The sequence below is a fragment of the Leptosomus discolor genome, chromosome 25 (genome assembly GCF_034619465.1).
Source record: "Leptosomus discolor isolate bLepDis1 chromosome 25, bLepDis1.hap2, whole genome shotgun sequence".
Taxonomy (NCBI): domain Eukaryota; kingdom Metazoa; phylum Chordata; class Aves; order Leptosomiformes; family Leptosomidae; genus Leptosomus; species Leptosomus discolor.
The window spans coordinates 2,977,358-2,998,242 of record NC_141415.1 but is presented as its reverse complement, the minus strand read 5'-3'; the positions used below and the strand labels follow the sequence as shown (position 1 = coordinate 2,998,242).

General features: G+C 59.3%; 1 protein-coding gene across 1 annotated transcript; it reads right to left on the bottom strand.

Annotated features, from left to right (window-relative positions):
- Positions 1-2,081: 2,081 nt before the first annotated feature.
- On the bottom strand, positions 2,082-19,630 carry NMT1 (N-myristoyltransferase 1). The gene is made up of 12 exons (XM_086477903.1): positions 19,488-19,630; positions 12,682-12,793; positions 11,238-11,382; positions 8,792-8,910; positions 8,122-8,213; positions 7,372-7,488; positions 6,746-6,916; positions 6,258-6,366; positions 5,001-5,171; positions 4,544-4,711; positions 3,719-3,856; positions 2,082-2,156 (listed from the first exon to the last, which is right to left on the bottom strand). Exons 1-12 carry the CDS (start codon positions 19,613-19,615, stop codon positions 2,136-2,138), a joined length of 1,491 nt encoding a protein of 496 aa, XP_086334029.1. The 5' UTR covers positions 19,616-19,630; the 3' UTR covers positions 2,082-2,135.
- Positions 19,631-20,885: the final 1,255 nt, after the last annotated feature.

The following is a 20,885-nucleotide window of genomic DNA, read 5'->3' as shown; positions in this document are numbered from 1 at the left end:
CTCCACGTCCCGTAGTGCCACCCATCTTCTGGCCCACGTGCCCCGCTCCTCCTCTCCCTGGCTATGACCTCGAGGGGACAGAGATGTTGTGACAACCAGGACAGAGTGGCCGGGCCATCGAAAGCCCAGCACAGCCCCGGGGGGGGTGAGACGGATGACAGCAACCCCCAAATGTCACCACCCCCAGCCATGCTCGATCCCAGCCCTTCCTTGGGCTGCAAGGACAGTGCCATCACCACGAGGGGACTCCCTCACCCAGAGGGGACCCTGCCACCACATGCCCCATCGTGCCCACGGCGTCGAGTCCCTGCTTGGCTGGGGGCCGCATCCCCACCCCCTGCTCCAGCACCGGCGACGGTCACAGATTTATACCCCGGTGTCAAGCCAGTCGAATAAAGGTTTTATTTTAACAGAGCCTGTCCCGGCGTCCCTGTCACCTCCTGGGGCCCCTTGGGTTGGGGGAGAGGCTGGGGGACATAAAGGCTGAGCCCACCCCCAAATGCAGCACTGCCCCAGGGAGCTGCCAAGCAGCCACGGGTGCTGCACCCATGGGAGCTGGGGGGAGCGCATTGGAGAAGCCCTCAAAGTGCCGTGGGGACAGAGGGAGGGTCCCTCCGGACACCTCCCCCCACCTGCACCCAGCCTCCCCCAGCCCAGGACACTGGGGACACAGGAGGGGACACAGACGTACTTGCATAGGCGACACAGGACCCCAAGCAGGGGGGATGCGATGGCGCCGCTGGGGGGGACGTGACGGGCTCCTGGTCCCCCACTGAGGCCCCGCAGGTCCAGGCCGGGGTGGGCAAAGGCCCTCGGGGTCCATGGTGTGCACGCCGGGGGCATGGAGGGACAGGGAGGTGTGGGAGTGCATAGATGGGGTCTTGGCCTTGGTGTGCAGCTTTGGAAACCTTTGGCTGGGAGGGCAGGAACATCTCGGAGCTCTTCGTGGATGCGGCAGGAGGCAGCAGGCTGCCCGGGTGCTTCTTTCCCACGATATCTCGATGGGATAGAGGTTTTCCATGAAAGAAAGCATTGCCTTTACCTCGGAGGTTCCCATAGCACAAGATGATGAGCCTGGTGGAAGAGGCACCGGGGTGGCTGGAGAGGCTGAAGCCCCGGGGTGATGCCGAAGGCGTCTTGCAGGGCCGTCGCTTGCGTGTGTATCCGTATTTCCACGCTTCCACAGGAAAGCAGCCGAGGAGAGCCCCGAGGCGCGGCAGCGGCGACGGATCATCCCCCCGATGCCCACAGCCCTGGTGTCACGAGGGGTGGTGGAGAGGAACGACCCTGAGGAGTCCGAGCAGAGCGGGGAGTGCCGGACGAGCTCCGGAGGCAGCGAGGAGCCGAGTCCCCCCGTATCTTCGGGCGTTGCTGCTCCTCGGTTCAGCGCTTGCCCCGTTGAGCAGGGAGGGTTCAAGTCTCCGAGGCTGGGGAGGAGAAGGGACAAGGCATCGCTTGCACAAATAGCCCTTGGAAAGAAATTTCGCCGTGCTCCCGAGCCCACAGGGAGGGACGGTGCCATCCTCCCTCTCCAGGCACCCGCAGGAGGGAGCGAGTTTAACGGAGCGGGGAGCAAACCAAGGGAAAACAGCCGAGCAGGGGGACGGAGCCCAAAACACCCTCCAGGCAGGCAGGAGGGCTCGGCAGCCCGGCCACCGCATCCCGGTGCTCCACCACGCCGGCGCCGAGCTGTTCGGCGCAGCAAGCATCTACCTCGGTTGGCCCCGTCGAGAAAAGTCACGGTCCAGCGACCCGGAGGTGGCCTTCAGCAGACGAATGCACTCAGGTCAGTTTGGAACAGGAAAAATTTAAAATATATATAATATATACTTTTATTATTCACCCGTTAACTCCATTATATGCCAATCACGAGCTAGTTTCAGCAGTTACATTCCCTTGATCACGTCTTTACGAGGATGCAATTAAATCAAAACAAAGGAGACCGCTGACGTCAGCGGGGGAGCGGCGGCCGGCGCTGCGGGACGCAGGCGGTGAACCCAGGCGGTGAGCGGCCGTGCGGCGGGTTCGGTTCCACCTCTCCCAGTGCGGGTCCAGCTTCAGCAGAAAGGACGAGGGCAGCGCCTCCGCCGGGCCCAGCTCCTCGGCGGCGCCGCGCTCTCCTGGCAAGGGCTCGCTTACTGCAGCACCAGTCCGACCTGGGGGAGCCAACAGACGGCAGGTCACGCTGTGCCCGAGCACCAGCATCCTCTGCCCCAGACCTGGCTTGGGGTGGAGGCAGCTCGCAAGCCCTCGCCGTGCCGGCCGGGAGGGCTCAGCACCATCTGCGTGGGTTTTCCCCACGTGCCTTTGGGATATTTGGGAGCAGGGGGAGCCTGAGCGTGCGGCTGAAGGGGCTCACGGACCCTGCCCAGCTCCAGTCTGGGGAGGCGACTGATGTTTGGGGTGTGACCAGCCCAGGCAGTCTGCAAGACAGCCTTGAGTTACGAGCCAAGGTTGTTTCTAAGCTAATAACAACAGATTTGGGAGAAGCTGCTTCCCGAGAGCTTGGCACCGGGACAGGCCCTCCGCAGGCAGCCGGCACTGCCCAGTGCTCTCTGGCCATTGCATGATGGGACATGCTGGTGGCCAGTCTCAGGCTCCAACCTGCCGGAGCCAGGGGCAGCCCCACCGCAGGGTATGGCCGGAGAGCAGCTCCCAGCATCAAGCTCTCCCTCTCCCAGTAAGAAAAGGGATCGCTGGAACCTCCCAGCAACCTCCTGGAGCTTTTTGAAAGGCTCAGCAGCAGAGCAAGGCTGGTTTGTCCCGACAGAGACAGACCCGGCTTCGCACGCCCTGCGGAGGGAAGCAAAGCCTCGTTACTGCCATTAAGGCGTTAATTAGCTGTTGGGACGCGGCACAGGCAGGCTGCAGCGCTGCACAGCCAGTGGCTTCTGGTTCTCAGGCACCGGCCTCTCCAAGGCGGCCGCGGAACGGACAGATGCTGAACCACATCTTCAGGTGGAGACATGGCAACTGGGTGCTGCCTAAAACCAGCCCAGGGCAGGCAGACAGCGTGTCTGCAGCTGCCAGTGCTCAGAGTCGCTGGGTGGGGAGTGAACTGCTGGCTGCGGGGACAAGGTGACACCCCAGAGGTCCTGTGGCTCAGCCCCTTCACACGTGCTACGAGCAACCGTGCTGGCAGAGCTCCCCATCATCAGGGGGTCCTGCTTAACAACCACCCGACGGCTCTCGAGCTCGCCTGTCCTCTCCAGAAGGGTTCTGGCTTGTCTCGCCCCACCACGACAGACAGACACACAGGCTACAGGGCTGCGCGGTGACACCGGGGTCCTGTGCGGGCTCACAGGGCAGAGCAACCGCTTCCCAGGTGACTGTTGCAACCACCGGCGTCACATCTGTCACCCTGCTGCCCTCTGCCTGTCTCCTCTCTGCACCTGGCCTCCTTCCCCGGAGGGAAGAGGTCACCCGGGAGGATGTGCGTGAGGTTCAGGACTCTCAACCTGCACTAGTCCAAGAGTAAAACGAGCCTGGGCAGACAAGTGGCGAGAGCTTTTCCCCGGGGACACCCTCTGTGCCACACAGCGGGAGGGCACGGAGGAGCCGTCACCGGAATCACCCGTTACCGCGTGTCATGCCGCACCAGGCAGCGGCTGGCCGGGGAACGCCAAGGTGTGTGCGACGGCAAACTCATCTCCCTGGGGGCTGCGGGGACAAGACCCCTTCCCATGCGCTGGGGGACCCACCACCCCACGGCACTGACCTTCTCTGGTGCCATGCTGGGACACTTCCAATTGTACAGGTAATACTGCAGGTTCCCGTCCCCAATCCCAAACTTCAGCTTCTCCAGGAAGGTTTTGTTCTCCATGAGATCCAGTGCATTGAAGACGTCGAATCCTTTCTGCACAGGCAAGACACAAAGCCATCAGCTCCTCCTGCCTACGTGCTGGGGAGCTCCTCCCATCCATGAGCTGCCTGGCCCCTCTTCTGCCCAGCTTTGCACACCCAAGACGCCCAGAGGCCACCAGGGAAGAACATCGTGTCCCCACCCTCAATTCAAGCGCTGCAGGCACACGGCGATATCGTTGGCTGTGAGAAATGAGCAGACACCCCGAGCTCAGCTCACCGCTAGCTGCAAGGTTCAGGCTACCCCTGCGTCCTCCCGGGTGGCAGATCCTTTAGGATTTGGGATTGTACCAGCCCTGGGTACAAGCCCTGCCCTGTGGCCGGCCCTCCCCACACAGCCAAGGGCAGCCAGGCGAGTGGTGAGCTGCCTGGTGCCCGGTGAGCTGCCCAGTGCCTGGTGAGCTGCCCAGTGTGCTGCCCAGTGCCTGGTGAGCTGCCCAGTGCGCCGCCCAGTGCCTGGTGAGCTGCCCAGTGCGCCGCCCAGTGCCTGGTGAGCTGCCCAGTGCGCCGCCCAGTGCCTGGTGAGCTGCCCAGTGCGCCGCCCAGTGCCTGGTGACCCGCCCAGTGCACCGCCCAGTGCCTGGTGACCCGCCTGGTGCGCTGCCCAGTGCGCCGCCCAGTGCCTGGTGACCCGCCCAGTGCGCCGCCCAGTGAGCTTTATCCCGGCCCTGCCATCACTCACCGACTTGGCGAGTATGAGGGCGTCACTCATGAGGTCGATGAGAGGCGTCTTGGTGTGAACGTTGTAGAAGGAGTAAGCAGCTTTCAGGCTCTTGTGAGTCGGGTGGTTCATGATGGTGGAGGGCAGCGTGTAGAAGCTCAGGAAGTCTGTCACCTCCCCTGGGGCGCTCTGGAGCCAGAAATGACACCACAACATGTCAGAGCCAGGCTAAAGCCCGGCCGGAGCCTTGGAGGGGCTTGGCCAGTCGGAGTGATGCGTGGGCTCCCTGCGAGGAGTCTCGGGGCAGCCCAGGATGGAGAGGCACCATCCTCCAGTGGGTCAAACCTCCCACCCTGGAAGAGTATCACCCTGCCCAGGGCAGCAACCTCCCCGATCGCTCCCCCAGCTCACCACACACTCTTCCAGCGGAGGCAGAAGCCCAGGAAAACACCCCGCCATCTTGCTCCTGCCCCCTCACCTCCACCACAAAGGTGTCGATGATGTTCTCCTGAGGTAAGAACCAGTGCTCCACCTCCTCTCGGCTCATGACGGGCGTCAGGTGGAACTGCTTCAGGTACTCGGTCAAGAGCTTGTGCACTGCAGAGATATCTCTGTGCTCCATTGGCCGCAAGCCGGGAGTCTTGGGAGTCTGCAGAAAGCGGAACAAATCGGTTTGCGGTGCTCGCGCGGTGGCTTTCGTCACCCAAGGGCTCTCCGACAAGCGGCAAGGAGATGCTCTCTGCTTAGATCAGCCCGTTTGCAGTCCCACAACCCAGCACTCTTCCCCCCCAGCCCTGCTTGCTGGATGCAATCGGCCGTGATGCCGATGGCAAAGACGGCAGAGAAGCACAGCGGGTCCCAAAGCCCCACGTGCCAGGTCAAGTCCCACTGGAAGTGGCCTCCTACCCACTAACCACACAAGATCTCTGCTTCCCTCCAGCTCCCTGCTCCCACTCGCAGCGGGGACGGGCTGGCAGAAGTGCCCCAGGCACCGCAAGGAACCACCTGGCGTTATCTCCAGTTGGACTCGATTTCTAATCTAGGGTTGGGATGGCTCAGCAAAGCCCGGATCAAGCAGCAGGGACTGCTCCTGGGTCTGGCTTTGTGCACCAAAATCAGTAGCTACAAAACAGCAGCTGGTGCCTTCGCTGGGGCGGGAGGCAGGGGACAGGAGCCATGTGCTGCCCAGCACTAAAGCAGCGCTCTCCAACCGAAACGAGCAGCTCTGACCGACAGAAGGAAGCCAACAAGGTCAGGGAAGGTGGAGGCAATTTTAATGCTTTGTTTGTTTTTTCTCCCATATCCAGCTGAGGAACTTCCCCAGCAGGACAAGCGCAGTGACAGAACCGATCAGTTTGACTGAAGAATGAGGGACTAACCCAATTCAAGGTCACTCCGAGGCTGTGTTTGGACAGATGAAGGCTGTCATATCTGCGTTCTCGTTTTACCAGGAGGACAGCATATGACTCACCATGAAACAAAAGCTCACAGGGTCCTCTAGCTGCAAGAATTTGCCCTTAAAATGCAGGTACCCAGGCAAAAATAAATAAAGATTAAATAAAGTGCAATGGCTTGACAGAGTCATTCACTACACGAAACAACCCCGGCTCTCCAGGCAGAGGACTCGACCTCGGCCGAGAGGTTTGTGTCTCCAGCTCCCAGCCTCACCCCTCGCTCAGCGAGGAGCAATTCATGAGCTCCGCCTCGGCGGCTCGCGGCCCCGGCTGGCACCCACCTCGGGCAACCGGTAAAGCTTCATGGTACGTTGCATAGTCATGTTCCTGCTCAGGTGGGAAAATTTGACCTCGATGAGTTTCCGAGGATTCAGGGACCGGTGCCAATACCTGCAGAAACACACTGGCGGTGGGAGACTTGTTCTTGGGCAGCGGGACGGCCGCAGGGGCACGAGGTTCTCGTAGCTGCCATGAGAGGGCAAGCGAGAACATCACGCTGGCTCGTGAAGAGGCCAGCGGCTCCCGCCGAGAAAAACAAGGGCGGCCGAAGCGCTTGTGCTGCAGAAAGTCTCCTGTCTTGTGATACGTGAGCAGCTTAAGCAAAGCTACTGGACTTAATCCTGGAAGGACGGGGTGGGGAGGAGAAACCTGGGCTGGAGTCGATCCCTCCTGTCCCGGGGAATCCCACACAGGCTACACACCACAGAGGGGATCCCGGCAAGGGACGGTCCGCAGACCAAAATCTCTTTGGACAACCATAGTCACTCACCTGCAAGTCCCCACAGGCTTTGGCAGCACCACCCCCGCAGTGTAAACAGCCTGAAAGATCCCCTCCAGATGAACCCGCCGCGTGATCTCGCGGATCAGAACTGGAGCCACCCGTTTCGAGCGCAACTTTTTGTGGACGCACAGGAAGTTTATCTCTACCATCTTCTTCTCTCTTGGGAAAGAAACAATGCAGAGCATGAGTCCTGACCTGGGAGGATCAGTCCAACGCCCTGGGCAATTTAGCTCCAGCCCCTTCAAGAGAAAGAGGAGTCAAAGCCTCGGGGAAGGCCACGGGGCAAGGGCTGGGTTTGGAGAACTCTCCTTTAAGCTGTTACCCAAGGTTTTCCCAGGGAAAATGGTCTCCATCCAGCTCTGGAGGATTTCTGTAAGACAGAGCTCCAAGCTGACCTCACTCGCTGAGGGAACAGCCTTCATGGCTGCTGACTACAAGATGTCTTTGCACAGAACTTCACTGCCCACTGTAAATATCCCCCACCCTCTCCTCCAAGCAGCGAAGCACCTCCACGGCTGAAGGGCGTAGGTCTGGCTCAGCCATCAGCCAGGACGACATGGCCAGACCTCCCAAGCGCTCCCAGGAAGGGGCAGGGTGAGCAGAGCAGCACTCACGTGTCACAGATGTGGATAGTGGCTGGAATCGCGCTGATAAATCCAACCAGCTTCTTGCTGGAAACAACCCTGACTCCACAGTGCCACTGGGGCAACCAGCCCGGAGGACGCAGGGCCCTGGAGAAGAGACACGCTTCAGAAGTCACGTCCCACCCAAGGTCCCCAGCGTACCTGCTCCTGCCTCCCCACCCTGCCCCGGGATGCCCCGTGTCCTGCTCCAGGCTGCCCAACGCAGCTGCGGGTTCGCAGGCAGGAGGATGAGCGGGTGACAGTGAGGTGACAAGGCAGGGCCGCTGGGATCCAGGGCAAGGCCAGCTCTCACTAGCGACACAGGTGGAAATCCATGTTCCTCGACTCAGGAACGCCCGGAGGAAACAGCAGCTCTGCTGCAACAGGTCTCCAAGTGTTATTGCTGGCAACAGTACTTGGCAGCCGCCTTCATCCTACAGCTCCGGGGCACTGAGAAGCTCCTCAGCTACCTGGATCTTTACAAACACTCCATGAATCAAACCAAAGTGGAAAAAAAATCCAGTTTTAGACTCCCATATCTCCAAGAAGCCAGAGGCAGGCAGGGCTGGGCGAGAGCCCGCTCTCGCAGTGTACCTGGGACACCGCGCACGGTGACAGACGGGGAAGGGAGATTTCGGAAAGAAGCGAGACGGGACAAGCAAAGGCAGCTGCGGTGCTGTCACCGGGATCAGCCTTGCCAGCATCCAACACCCTCTGCTCCGCGGCCGCGGTGCCACTCACCACAGCAGGAACTCGGGAGAGTAATCGAACCGGAACATGTTGTCGTCGTCCTCCACATAGTTCTCGTTCAGAAGCGTGTACAGCTCTTTCAGCTAAAGCAGGAGAGACCAAGCAGGTCGAGAGAGTTATCCAGCCATCGCACACCCCAGCTGCCCCGAGGCGGGACCCTGAACGCTTTTTGTGTGGCCGCAGCGAGGGGAGCCACGTGCAGCCGTGTCCCTGCTCCCGGCACGCCCCCCTGCTCCCGGCACGTCCCCCTGCTCCCAGCTGCGGAACCAGCACCGCTGCAGAGCACAGTAAGCAGCAGGACACACGGGTAAGTCCTGCTGCCCTTGGGTCATCTCCCAGGGAGGTGGGTCACGGTCTGGAGGGTCTTCCTCAGGGAAAACTCCTGGCTTCAGGCATCCTTACGCTTAAAGAGCATGTGGAGAAGTCTCCGCTCATCCCCATGAAGAAACCAGGCCAACATGGGATGGGTGAGAGGAAATTGCACGATGGAGGAAGTCAGACCCATCTAACTCCAAGGAAGTGGCGTGACCATTGGGCTGGAGTTGCCTGGTGTGGTGAAAGACACGTTCCCATCCCCAAAACCATCTTCGTCAGCCCAAGCATGGAACTGCCAACCGGAGACACCCTCCCAACACACACGTGCCGAGCTGCCTGTACTCACCACGCCTCTGTCTCCAAGGTCCAGGGCGTCCCAGGTGAAGCCCTGGGGCAAGGTGTATGGCTCCTGACGGATATTGTCTTTGTCCGGCTCAACGGGACCGTGAGTGTTCACCACTTCTCCTGTAAGAGAGAGCAGGGAGCCATGAAGATGCTCTCTGCTGTGTGAGGCCAAATCTCCACGACACCTCAATCTGGTGAAAAGTGTGCTCCACCTCCCCAGCATGATCTCCCACCCCAAGTCCATGCAGAGGGCAGCCAGGGACCACCATTTCACCCACCCAGTTTGGGACAAGTCACACATTCAATGCGACACGGGGGCAGAGAACCAAACCTCCTCTTTCAAGGGCAACGGTGGAGCCAATGGGGCGGCAGAGAGGAAGCCACCAAACTGACCAGAGCTTCAGAGCTCCGTCCTCCAGGTCCACACGTGATGCCTCATCCTTCCCCATCCCCACAGTCCCAGCCTCAGCCAGCGCTTTCCCATGAGCCGCTCCATCGGCTGGTGGCTCTCTCCCTGCCAGCTCTGGCCCCTGCCATTTGGCCAGCGTCAGGGTTTCTTTCCCACTGCACTTAAAGAAGAGCTGCAGCGAACAAGACAACGTTTGTTGAAAAAACACCGACTCCTAAAGCCCCCCAATTCAGCCAAGAGACGTCGGTCGAAGCACAGGCTTTCTCGGGGATGTCAACACAGCGGCATCACTTGAGTGCTGCCAGGAGAAGCGAGCCACGCTCATCAGGAATTCCCTTCAAAAGGGACTGAAAAGGTTTCCAGGCAATGGGGAGGTGAAGAAAAGCCCAGAGCAAGAACTGCCCCCATCACACCCACCCCGGGTGGCTTCCAGAAACACTCACCCCTGGCCGTCCTCTCTGTTTTGAGCAGGTGCTGAACCGCCCTGAAATCCGGCCCCCCAAATCCCACAGCACTTTTGTTACCCGGCCCTAAATAGCCTCGTGTCCGTAACGCTGCGTGCCAGAGCGTGCTCTGGAGCACGAGATGGCAGGCCCCAGCAAGGGGCGGGCAGCCAGAGCACAGCCAGCAGTCTGGTGCAGGGAGGAGCCGGCTGGTTTGTGCCTCTTCTTCCCCAGAAGGTCCCTTCTACCCTCCAGGGTCTACCCAAGCAGAAATGACGTTTGCCACAGGCAGGAGCCTCTGGGGAAAAGGGCAAATGCAAGATCAGGCTTTGCTGTCTCACGCAGACCCACGCCCAGGGTATCTCACTATGATTTTCCCAGCACAAAGCTGAGACCATCACTCCCAGCAAAGTCTTTGAGACCAAAGAAAGCGTCAGACTGGTGCTGACAACATCAAAAGGGAATCAAACGCGGTGTTTGAAGCAAGAGGGGTCAGACAGAACCCCATGAACGAAATTACTGAAGAGCAGCCAATTTGAAGCCAGGACAAGCTTCGGGTAAATCTAGAAACCATGAGCTTGGACTCATTCTCTAGTTCTCCTGAGCTCTGCGTGGATTTTTCTGGGGGAGTAGGGACACGGAGACGAAGCAAAGCAATCCCAGGCACCCCAGGAGCGCCGCAGGTTTGCTCCAATTAGCTCGGGAGCCAGTGCCTTCGAGCCACACAGCTCTGTGCCAGCGCGCTCCTCTTCCTTTCAGATCTGCTCAGCTGCCAAGCGCTCCTGCCACGCTGAGAAACGCCTCATTACCGACAGCAGATCACTTCTGACACAGGCTGACAGCGTCAAGAGCAAACTGGAGAAAGGGCTGGAGCAAGGACTCGAGCTGGGAAGCCCAGCTGGGCTGTTTGTGGGAGAAAGAGGGGAATGAAGAAATAAGAGACAGGCTTCCCCATCTTTAGATGGGCATGGAAGCTTGGGTGTGTGGATGCTCACGAGGTTTGTGCCCCGCCTCTCCCAGCTCTCCTGCCCCTGCCAGAGGCAGCAAACCAACCATGTGGCAGCTCAGCACATGGACCTGCTTCCCTGAGTGGCTCCCATCACTGGCTGGCCCCGTCTCACCCCAAGTTACCTTCCCCATGAAGGATCTCTTGCTGGGAAGCTTCAACCCCCAGAAAGGGGAGAGCTAGTTAGCTCCAAGACCCCTAGGACTTGGCAGGAGGAAGGGTGGCAACACCCCGCACGAAACCTGGGCCCAGAGGGCTGGGGAGACCCAATTCAAAGGCTAAAGACTGAGATTAAGCGACACTCAAACGCAGGAGGCATCAGATGGGACATCTGAAATGGCTCCTCACCCCTCTCGACCCCCTCAGCCGCCGGCACAGCTCTCCAGCGGCTGGGCTGGCCACTTGGTCCACGATACTGAACGGCGGACAAGTGTCACTGCTGCCTTTGAAGCCCAGGTAGGACAGCAGTGACAGGCCATCCAGGGACCCGCTTGCTGGCCAGAGACCAGCTTCTTTGGGCTTCTCTGAGCAGCCTGGGGACCACAAGGCTTCTCCCGTGGAGCACAAAATGGCGAGGGGCTGTACGTACCTAGCTTGGGCACCGGCTGCGTGTCCCAGAACTGGTAGCTCCTCTTGCTGGCTTCCTCCATGGTTTTGGCAGGGCCTTGACCTACAGAGAAGAGCTCGATGGCTTTTTGAATCTCCTGGATCCTCTCAGCAGGTAAAGAGTTCACCTGAGGGCAGAAAAGGAGGGCAGAAAGACAAAACAAGTAAGTGGAGCTGCCAGGTCTGTAGTTCAGCTCCTCATCAGGGGAACCTGGAGCTGACCCTGCCTCAGGGTGCTGGGGAGAGCGGGCAGGAGACCCCCTTCCCAGCCTAGATCCTCTTGTAACGCTCTACAAGATGGATGAAACCTTTTACCAGCCACCCACCACACACCTAGAGCTGGTTTCTAGGCACTCCTGGGTCAAAGGGGATGGATGACCTGCTTTAAAATGTTTCTAGCTTCAGTTAAGAGGGTGCTGTGACCCCAAGAGCAAACCTCCCTGCCTCACCTTGGCCAACGCCCACGCAGAGATGCCCTGGGTCAACCCACACCCAGCATTTGGGCTTTCTGCAGTGGCTTTTCTCTCTCCAGCCTCCTCCATCTAAGCTGGATCCACATCTGCAAACTGCAGCTTCCAGAGGAGCCCCTTGGCATCACAGACCAGGACAAGGCAGGGAGGCTCAGTCAAGACAAAGGACACTTTCCTCCTCCTCCTCCTCAGGCAGACCTTGGCAGGGTGGGCAGCTCGGCGCTGAATTCACAACCCCAGCTCCTCCCTGATTCCTGGTAAAGTTAGTCGGAAACACTCAAAGTTTAATGCTCTGCGCAGTCAGAAGGACAAAATACTAGAAATATTTGGATGGGAACTGGGCATCAGACAGAAAACAGCCTCTGTCGATGTGCAGATCTGCGTGTGTGTCCCCTGCTACAGGACCCGAGGGGACAAGAGGGGTGACTGCCAGCACCAGGAGGGACAAACCTTGCGTGTCCCACGCCCCTTCACAAAGCACCGGCTGCAAAGCCAAGAGGGGGAAGACAGACCCTGCTCTGACCCGGCTGCTGTTCTTATGTTAATCAAGCAAAAATCAACAACATCAGATGTCGCCCACGAAGGAGGGGAACGCGCTCGTCGTGCTGGCTGCGGGCAGGAGGGGAAGCTGGCAGGTGGCAGTTCCCTGCCTGCAAGGAGGCAGCTGGTGTCTGGGAAGAAGAACTCGGAGACGCCAGTCTGACCCTTTCACCGCTGGGATACCCAGCCAAGGACCGCGTTTACCCCGGAGCGCTCTGCAAACACCTTCTGCAGCAGCAGGAATTCCCATGCCCGGAGCCAGCCTGGGAAATTACTCTAAACCTTAAGCGTTTGGAACAGCCAAGGGCCTAAAACCAGGACTTGGGAGACTCTTCCCTTGCCCTAAACTACATCGGAGAGGTTCAGGACGGGGCTGGCTGTTGCGTGGGGTCGCAGCTTCGAGAAGAGGTTGGTCACCTTCACCGGCTGATCCTGAGCCTGGTCGGGCTGATCTCCTCCTTTCTCTTTCTTCCGTTTGGGTTTCTTTTTCTTCTTTTTGGCTCCGCTGTCATTTGCTGGACTCAAGCCACTAGGGAACAAGAGAAACAGCATTGGAGCCTTGGGGGTTTCTTTTGAGAACATTTATAGGGTTTCTGAAGCTCTCTAAAGAAAATACAAGCTCCCTGCTCTGAGTCCAAGTCCCCAGGAGGGGGAACAGAAGGTGCATGGGGGCTGCAGCCACACGTCCTCTCCCTGGCATCTCTCCCAGTGCCAAGCTCCCAACACCTCCCAGTGCCAACATCTCCCACCCTGCAGGTTTGCTCAGCAGTGGGGAGTGAGCCCCGCACCGCAGGGACCATGTCTTTGCCATCACGTCATCCCACTCGGCCCCACGTGCCCAAATCCACCCCACAAAGTGGTGGTGATGCCCAGCTTAGGGTTTTTCCTCCTCTCTGAGCCCAAGGATGGATGTGGGAGCAACAAACACCGCTCCAGCCTTGGAGATAAGGCACCGCAGCAGGTCCAGGCACCACAGAGGGGCCGGTGGCCAAGGACACTGCACCAACTGTCACCTCAGCCGCCGAGGTGATGATCGAGGGACACGGGTGGCTGCTCCATTGGGAAACTATCGTTATGCTGCAGCTGGAAAATCAAGGCCAAGCAGCAAATCTCTTTGGGAGCGCAGAGTGGGAAGCGCCTGTGCCGGAGCACGGCTCCTCCTTCAGGGATGCAGGGCAGCCCCGGACATCCCGCTGACGATCACCCCAAAGCAGCCGCCGGCTTGTGAAACCCCGCACCGAGCCCAGCCTGGCTGACGGGCAAGTCCAGCAGCGACCTGATGCCAAAACATGGGAGAGGTGCCTGTTCCTGGCACAGCGGGTGTGACCTCACCCCGGCGTGAGACACCCGGGACAGGACAGGCAACGTTACCGCTGCGGAGCTGGAGCAGCCCAAGCCGGGAGCCCCCCCTGCCAACTGCCCCCCAAAACAAGGTTACGGCCCCCGAGAGGGTCACAGCTCAGGTGGAAATTCAACCCCGGGGATGGCTGGAGCAGGACTGAGGGATGAGGGGGAAGGTGAGGGCGCATGGGGCCAGGGGTGACCTGTCAGCGGCTGACACGCACGAGGGATCTTCTGCAAAGCAAACTGGGGGGGGACGGTGTGTGCACCCCCAGTGTCACTCAGCTCTGCCCTCGTCAGCGCTGCCAGGTTGGTTTGGCAGCAAACCCACAGCATCTTTCCTCTTCTGTTCTCACGGAGGATGACAACCCACGTCCGGCTCAACAGAAGAGGACAGCGCCATGGAGAACCCCGGGTGGAAGCTGCTCCTTGCATCAAGCAGCACATCCACAGCACCTACGAAGCCCACCACCACAGCAGAGCTGGAAACCAGTACCAGGCCTGCCCCACAGACCCCCCCCCCCGCCAGCCTGGATGCTCTGGGACATGTCCCAGCCCTCCTGTACCCAGGGATCTCATCCTCCTCTTTCCCCAAATCTCAGCTTGGGGATCCAAGCCAGGATATTTTTTAACTCTAGGACACAGAGGTGACTCCCTCCTTGCACTCCTGAGACGACTGCTGCTCTCACAGCCGGGACAGCCGCACGGCTCCGATCTGCCCAGAGGGAGATGGTGATCTGAAGGCATTGACCAGCCTGGACACACCACACCACACCCCCCCCCAAGTACTGCTTGCTCCCAGACCAGCTTAATGTCTTTACCAAACACAAGATAGCAGTGAAGAGGGTGGAGCAGGGAAAGGAAAGAAGAAACCCGTTGGAAAATATGCTGGAGCAGCATCCAACTATTTATTTCAGCAAGGCCAGGAAAAGGGGAGAGTCGGGAGGGGAATAAGGTCTCAAAAAAAAAAAAAAAAAAATCCCTGGGCTGAGCAGCAAGGGAGTTTTGAAACCAGGGGAAAGCGGCTAGAGAAATGTTTTTAGGAAGGACGAAGCCGGGAGGTGCGGGGACGCAGAAACCCGACGTGACGGGCAGCCATCGCCCCGCGGAGCAGAGACGTCTGGTTTGCAGGACCCGGAGCAGCGGAGCTGGGAAACGCTTTCCAACTCCGGGCAAACCCCCAACAGCGGCGGAGACTCTGCAGAAGGCGTTTGACTCCTGTCTGTCAGCAAAGCCCCACGTGAACCACCAAGCTCCTGCTCACCGGCACAGGGGAACAAGCAGTTGCCCAGGGGGAGCTGCTGCTCCACAAAAGGGGGCTGGACGAGAAGCCCCCCCTCTTCTCCAGGGGCGCATCAAGCGCTCGCAGCGGAGCAGAGAGAGGAGCAGCCGCGAAGCCGCAGCTCTGCGGGGATCTGCATCCCGCGGCGCTGCCGGACCCTCCCGGGGGAGGGGGGGCACATCTCACCTTCCCTCCCACCGCTGGAAAGGGCTTTGCCTCCAGCCGGGGAGAGGCGAGCGCTGACATGACAGCAAAAGTAATTACGGCAAAGCGGCGCTGACATCGCTATCGATTTGGGTGACAAATAACGTGGTGGTTTGGTTTTTTTTAACTCCTCAGAGGAGCGCAGGCAAGACAACGGCCAAACTGAGGTCCTGGGATGCGTCAAACCATCCGCCGTGGAGCTGCAATAAACACCCCCAACTCATTTCTTACCGATTTTAACACCACAAACTGACAGCACGAGGGGGGTTTGCGAGCGCATCCGAGGGCAGACGCTGGAAGCTGCCCCTTCCAAAGGACAGGGGTACATTTTCCCAGGTCACCACCTCCCTGTCGGGATGCTGCGGGTGTCAGATGTGACAAACAAAATCCTCCCAGCTCCTGCGTATTCAGTCGGTGTCGCCTTGCTTCATAAATCAGAGCTGCCAACTCCCAGCTTGCCACTAATGAGTTCAGCCCAACCAATATCACTTTACCCCCACGCCAGGCTCGCAGGTAAAAGCGCTGAGAAAAATCCTCCCTGATTTATGAGCAGAGCCATCGTGACCTGGAAGAAATCAGGGTGGCATAAGGTGGGATGAGGTTTTGCATTCCCAGGCACCGTGGCGCGGGGAGAGGAGTTGCCAGCACGTAAGAAAATGCTGGAACACCCAAAGGTCCAACTTGCTACACCTAGGGAAGCCACAATTATAGGCATTTTCTATTTTAAAATCCATTTAGTAAAGCAAATATGTTCTTCTTTATGCTCCAGTGTAACTGCAGCCCCTCGGATGCTCCCCAAATTAACAGCAACACCTCATCGGTGCTCTGGGACAAGCCACCACTGTCCAAAATCCCAGCCACTGCAGATGATGAGACCCACGAAGCTGCGGGGACTGAAGCCGGTTTCACCCCCCAGGAAGGGTTAACTGCTGGGCCAGCTCCTGCCCGACAGCCCACGGCCTTCCCAGCTGCACTTACAGCCTTTTTCCTCCCCTATCTCCTTTCCAGCCAGAGCTGGTTTGAGATAAAGCGGGTGGAAAAGGGCGCGTTGGCTGCGAAACGTCTTCCGATCACCCGCGGGATCGCCACGGTCCATTTTCTCAGGAAGGAAAACACTTTTCCCTTCTCCTGGGAAAGGTATCGCTGCCGTCATGGCCATTACCTTTCGCTCTAGTCCTCCCTTCCCCGCTCGCAGGCGGCTCCTTGAGCTCGAGGGAAAGGAGCCAGCGCTGACCACTACACAGAAAACAACACCCACAACCTGAGCGACCTCGAAACCAGACTTTGGAAGCACCTAACTAAACCAGCCGGGCTTGTTCAAGGCGAGATCTGCTCAGACTGACTGTCCTCCACCAGCTCAGCCCCTCTGGAGGCTGGCAAACACCAGACACATCCAGTAACGAACTGATACTTAGCACCCGCTTGTCTATCGCATGGACCTGCGTGCGCTCCGGCTGCATTCCCAGATCCAAGAGCTTTATTTTTGAAAGGTGGGGGAGGAAAGCACAAGGGAGGACAACTCCAGCTGCGCCCGGCTCCCTGCCGCTCCCTCAAGCTCCCTCAGCCTGGTGGGAAGCTCTGGGTCAGCCTGGGGTGGATTTCGACAGCCTGGGCAGGGCGTTATTTCCCGTAGCATACGTGCTGTGGTGATCAAAAAGCCTCTTTTGTTTCACAAACCGTGCCCGGGCTGTCAGACCATCCCACACCTAAGGCAGCAAACGGTATCAAACATTGATGGTTCTTCCTCAAAACCCAACTGGAAACACAGATTCAGACAAGGGCTTGTGTGGTTTGCAATTCCTCCACTGCACGGCCGTGCTTCCTAGTCTGAAAGGTGTCAGATGAGCAACAGTAGATCCCTGCTCCGTATTTAGGTGCTGGAAAAATCCTTCTGCCAAACCTGGGGCTAATCGGGCACGGCACTTAGGCTGTAATCTCATTAGGGCCCGGAGCACGGAGGGAGGCTCTGCAGATGGCAGAGCACTGGTCCCAAAGCAGAGCATGCCATTACTGTGCTCCATGTAACACCTAAAACTAAATTCTGCACGTCAGAGCATGGTGCTTGTCCCTGGAACATCCTTCCATGATCTAAGTGCAGGCAGGAATTGCCAAACCAGGCAGCTGCCCGCTGCCCCACCAAGAAAAGCCCCTTTACTTTCCCCACACCCCACCTGGCAACAAGCCAGTTCGTGCCACAGGACCGTCCCCAAACTTTTGCCACCCAAAACCACTTCCCTGGGTGGTTTTGCCAATGGCAGACGAGTTTCACGGGGCTGGGACACTCGGATCCTTGGTCTCACCACTGCCACGTCACTGTCCCTGCCTTCCCAGTGTCTTTTATCTCCAATGGGAATAAACCCTCCACAGACACCGGAGACATGACAGAAGTCTTCTCCGCACAAAAGAAATCACAACAAATACCAAAGTGGGATTTTTTTTTTTTTTACTTTGGGAAATCAACTCGGACGGACGCAGCGGAGAGCAGGGCAGCCACCTCTTCCAGTGCTGACACTGGACTAAGGTGGAGGAAACTCAATTCCTCTTTCCTGTCCTTAAAAGGAAAGGAAGTATTGCTCTCACCAAGTCATACTTTTATGTTTTACATCTCAGAGCCAAGACCCAGTGACTCTTAACACGAACTGGGCAGAGGCAGGACTCCAGGCATTGCTCTGCAAACCCCAGCAGCTCAAGGCACTTCCCCTGCCCTGGTTTTGGGGACAGCATCCCGCTGGGGTGACCAGAAATGCTCCCACATCCCAGCGTAACGAAATCACCAGAACAAACGCGCATCAAGAAAGAAAACCACCACTTTCCTACCGCTCGGTCCTTTCTCTTCTAGGTGGATCCCCCATTAGGTTTGGGGGGGACAGGAGATTTGCCAGAGAGCTCCAAAGCCTCCCTGGCTCATGCTCGTTATCGCTGTGCCCATCAGCCACAGTTTTAATGTCACCTCCTGAGCGATCCAAACTCTCCAAGTACATTTGTTACGGGACATTTCCCGGGCTGCCCAGTTAGCTTGTTGTACTTCCACGCTCGCCCTAGCCAGGGCAGGTTACCGCATTTTAACTCCTTGGGTTTGCGGGAGACGCGGTGCCCACGCTAGGATACAAAAAGGGCTCGAGAACACACCTTTTCCTGGCAAAGGGCAGACTGAACCGCTAGGCTGGGAAATAACAGTGATTAAGTACCTTGTCTCCTCTCTGCTTGGCTCTGGTTTCCACAAACCTAATCATGTCAGTGGGAAAGAAAAGAAAAATCTCCCCAAGCACGACTAAACCTATTAAACCGAGACACGGTGCCACACCCAGGAGGCAAATAAAATATAAACGGGCATCTGTGCTGTCATAAAAAAAGCCTCTGTGATATTTCTTGCGTGACCTTTTATTCACTTTGGTTACCGGACAGGCGGGATTGCCTGTGGAAAGTTGCCGACGGAGGGAGAAGAGCTCTCCAAGCCGACGGCCTCTGCGTCGCAGGGTCGGGAAAGCAGCCACTGGGGCACTGGGTGAGGGGGAAGAGGAGTCCGGTGAGGCTCAGGTGCGTGAGGCACGAGGCGCAAAACCTCTGGAAACCTCTGGAAGCACGTGGTGCGGCGTAAACCACATGTTGACACGCCCTGCTGCATGCAAAGCCTGCAGGAATGAGGACGAAGCCTCTCATACAGACCACAGGCATGGCAAGGCAGCTCTGCGCCTTGTTAATTAAGGCAGTGAGTAACGCAGGTACTATGTTACAGATTTTAGATCTTTCCTACCTAGATAAGGACCTGCCTCACCGCGTGCGCTTGCTCCCAGCCTAATTGTTGCTATTTCACCACTCCGTCCCTCTGGACGCCATGCTCCTCAAACCACGAGATGACGACGGCTGGGTAATGACGGGATGGGTGTGCAGAAGCCTGGGCTTCTTCCAGGATGCAGGGATGGCTTCAGGGAGCGGGATTAACTCACCCAACCATGCCACCAACCTGGGTGCCACCGTGGTGCCAGAGGTGCTGGGAGGGGTTCGGGGCTTCTGCTGGAGGGAAAGTGGGGAGACACGCCCTAACACAAGGACAAGAAGAGCTGCGAATTCGGCTCATTTCTACTAAAAAAAAAGGCAGTCGCGGCACCTTTCTGGCTGCCCCGCAGACACCGCGCAAGCCGTCACCCATCCACGCCACGGACGGGCCCGACCCTGCTTAGCTTCAGCACACGCTCCCACAACAGGCGTGAATGGGAGCCAGTCGGCCCGTCCCCCCCCCGCCAGACTGACGGGCACCTCGACCAATCGCAGCGCGGGATGCTGCCTGACGGCCAATCAGCGAGCCCGCAGGGCGGCGCGCCGCTCACTTCCCGGCCGCTGCCCTCCTCAATGGGCCCGGCCGCCGCCGCGGCGGGCGGCCCCGACCGCCGCTCACCCCCGGTTGGAGCCGTGCTCCGCCTCGTTCTCGCAGTCGCTGCAGTGCTCGTGGTCGTTCTCCTCCGCCGACGGCCGCGGAGACCTCGCCGGTGGCCGCCTCACTGCTGTCTCACTGTCGTCCGCCATCTTGAAACAGGACCTCGGCGCCTGCCGCACCCCCACAACAAAGCGCGCCGCGATTGGGCGGCGGGCCGCGGGGCATGCCGGGACCGGTAGTCTGCGCGGGCATGCGGGGGCTGGGTCCCTCTGGGGCCGCGACTACAGTTCCCGTCAGCCTTTGGGGGAGACCCGGGGCGGGGCTCTGGGGGCGGGAGGGCTCTCTCACACTGGGGCAGCCGTGCGGAGCCACCCGCCGTGGCGGGCAGCCGCCGCCCGTCCCCTCCGTCCCTCGTTCCCCCGCCGAGGCCGCGGTGTCCGCGCCCCCACCCGCTTCCTGCCCGAGGGGGCGGGCCGAGCTCACTGAGGGCGGCGCCGATTGGTTGGGAGAGGGTTGCGCGCTTCCCGCCAGCCAATAGGCGCGCGGGACACTGCGCCACGCCTGAAGCCGGGTGAGGGTGAGTGGGTGAGGGCGCCCTGAGGGGACCCGCTCCCGTCCCGCGCCCCCTGGGGCGGCGGCCAGGCCCGGCCCGGTGCGGGCGGTCCCTCCGCTCCCCGGCCGGCCCTGCTCCGCTCCCCGGCTCCTCTGCCACCCTCCCCCCGCTCGGGGCGGCCCAGCCCGGCCTGACCCCCCCCCCCCCCCCCCCAACAGTGTCGCAGGCCCCGGGCAGGAGCCGCGGGGACACCCCGGGCTCGGGGGGAGGCTGCGGGGGTGGCCACGGCCCGGGACCGGCTCGGGACCACCGGGAAAGCGCCGTTTGGCAGTCAGGGCCCTGTCCAGCAAAAACTGTCGGTGCACGGGGCTTGACTCGGTACCGGCTGAAAAAGCCCAGGGGGTGGTTCATGGTGGTGGCTTTTTCTCCGCGAAGTTAACGATGTATTTTATGGTTTTTCCTTTTAATTGCAGCCTCCTCAAGCCAAACCCCAGTCTGTCAGTGCGCCAGGCCCCAGTCAGAGCGGAGGATGGGAGCAGGAGGAGGGCTGGGTGTAGCATGGCGCTGGAGGAGGACAGCTTTTGGCTCTGTCCTCGGCCCCGTGGCACGCAGGATGGACGGCTTGAGGAGGGCGACTTGTGCTGTGCTCCAAAACCAGAGGAGTTGGGCCGTGAGGGAAATCTGGGCACTTCAAAAGCCAGTTCCTCAGGGCTCTGGGTTACATCTCCCAGGGCACCGTTCCTCACAGCAAGAATAACTCGCCAAGTTTTCCAGTCTGACTAGCCTGTGTGGGTCGTGTTTTGGCTTTCCCCACTTTTGATTTAGTTGGCAGAGGCCAAATTCACCAAAAAAATGGTGTATTTTGG

Bases quoted from the DNA above. Each gene is read 5' to 3' on its own strand.
- NMT1 (XM_086477903.1), bottom strand. From the start codon at position 19,615: ATGGCGGACGACAGTGAGACAGCAGTGAGGCGGCCACCGGCGAGGTCT. The intron at 6,917-7,371 runs GTGAGTGCTGCT...TTCTTTCCCAAG, and splicing joins ACTATCCACATCTGTGACAC to AGAGAAGAAGATGGTAGAGA. The intron at 4,712-5,000 runs GTGAGGGGGCAG...TTCTGGCTCCAG, and splicing joins TCGACACCTTTGTGGTGGAG to AGCGCCCCAGGGGAGGTGAC.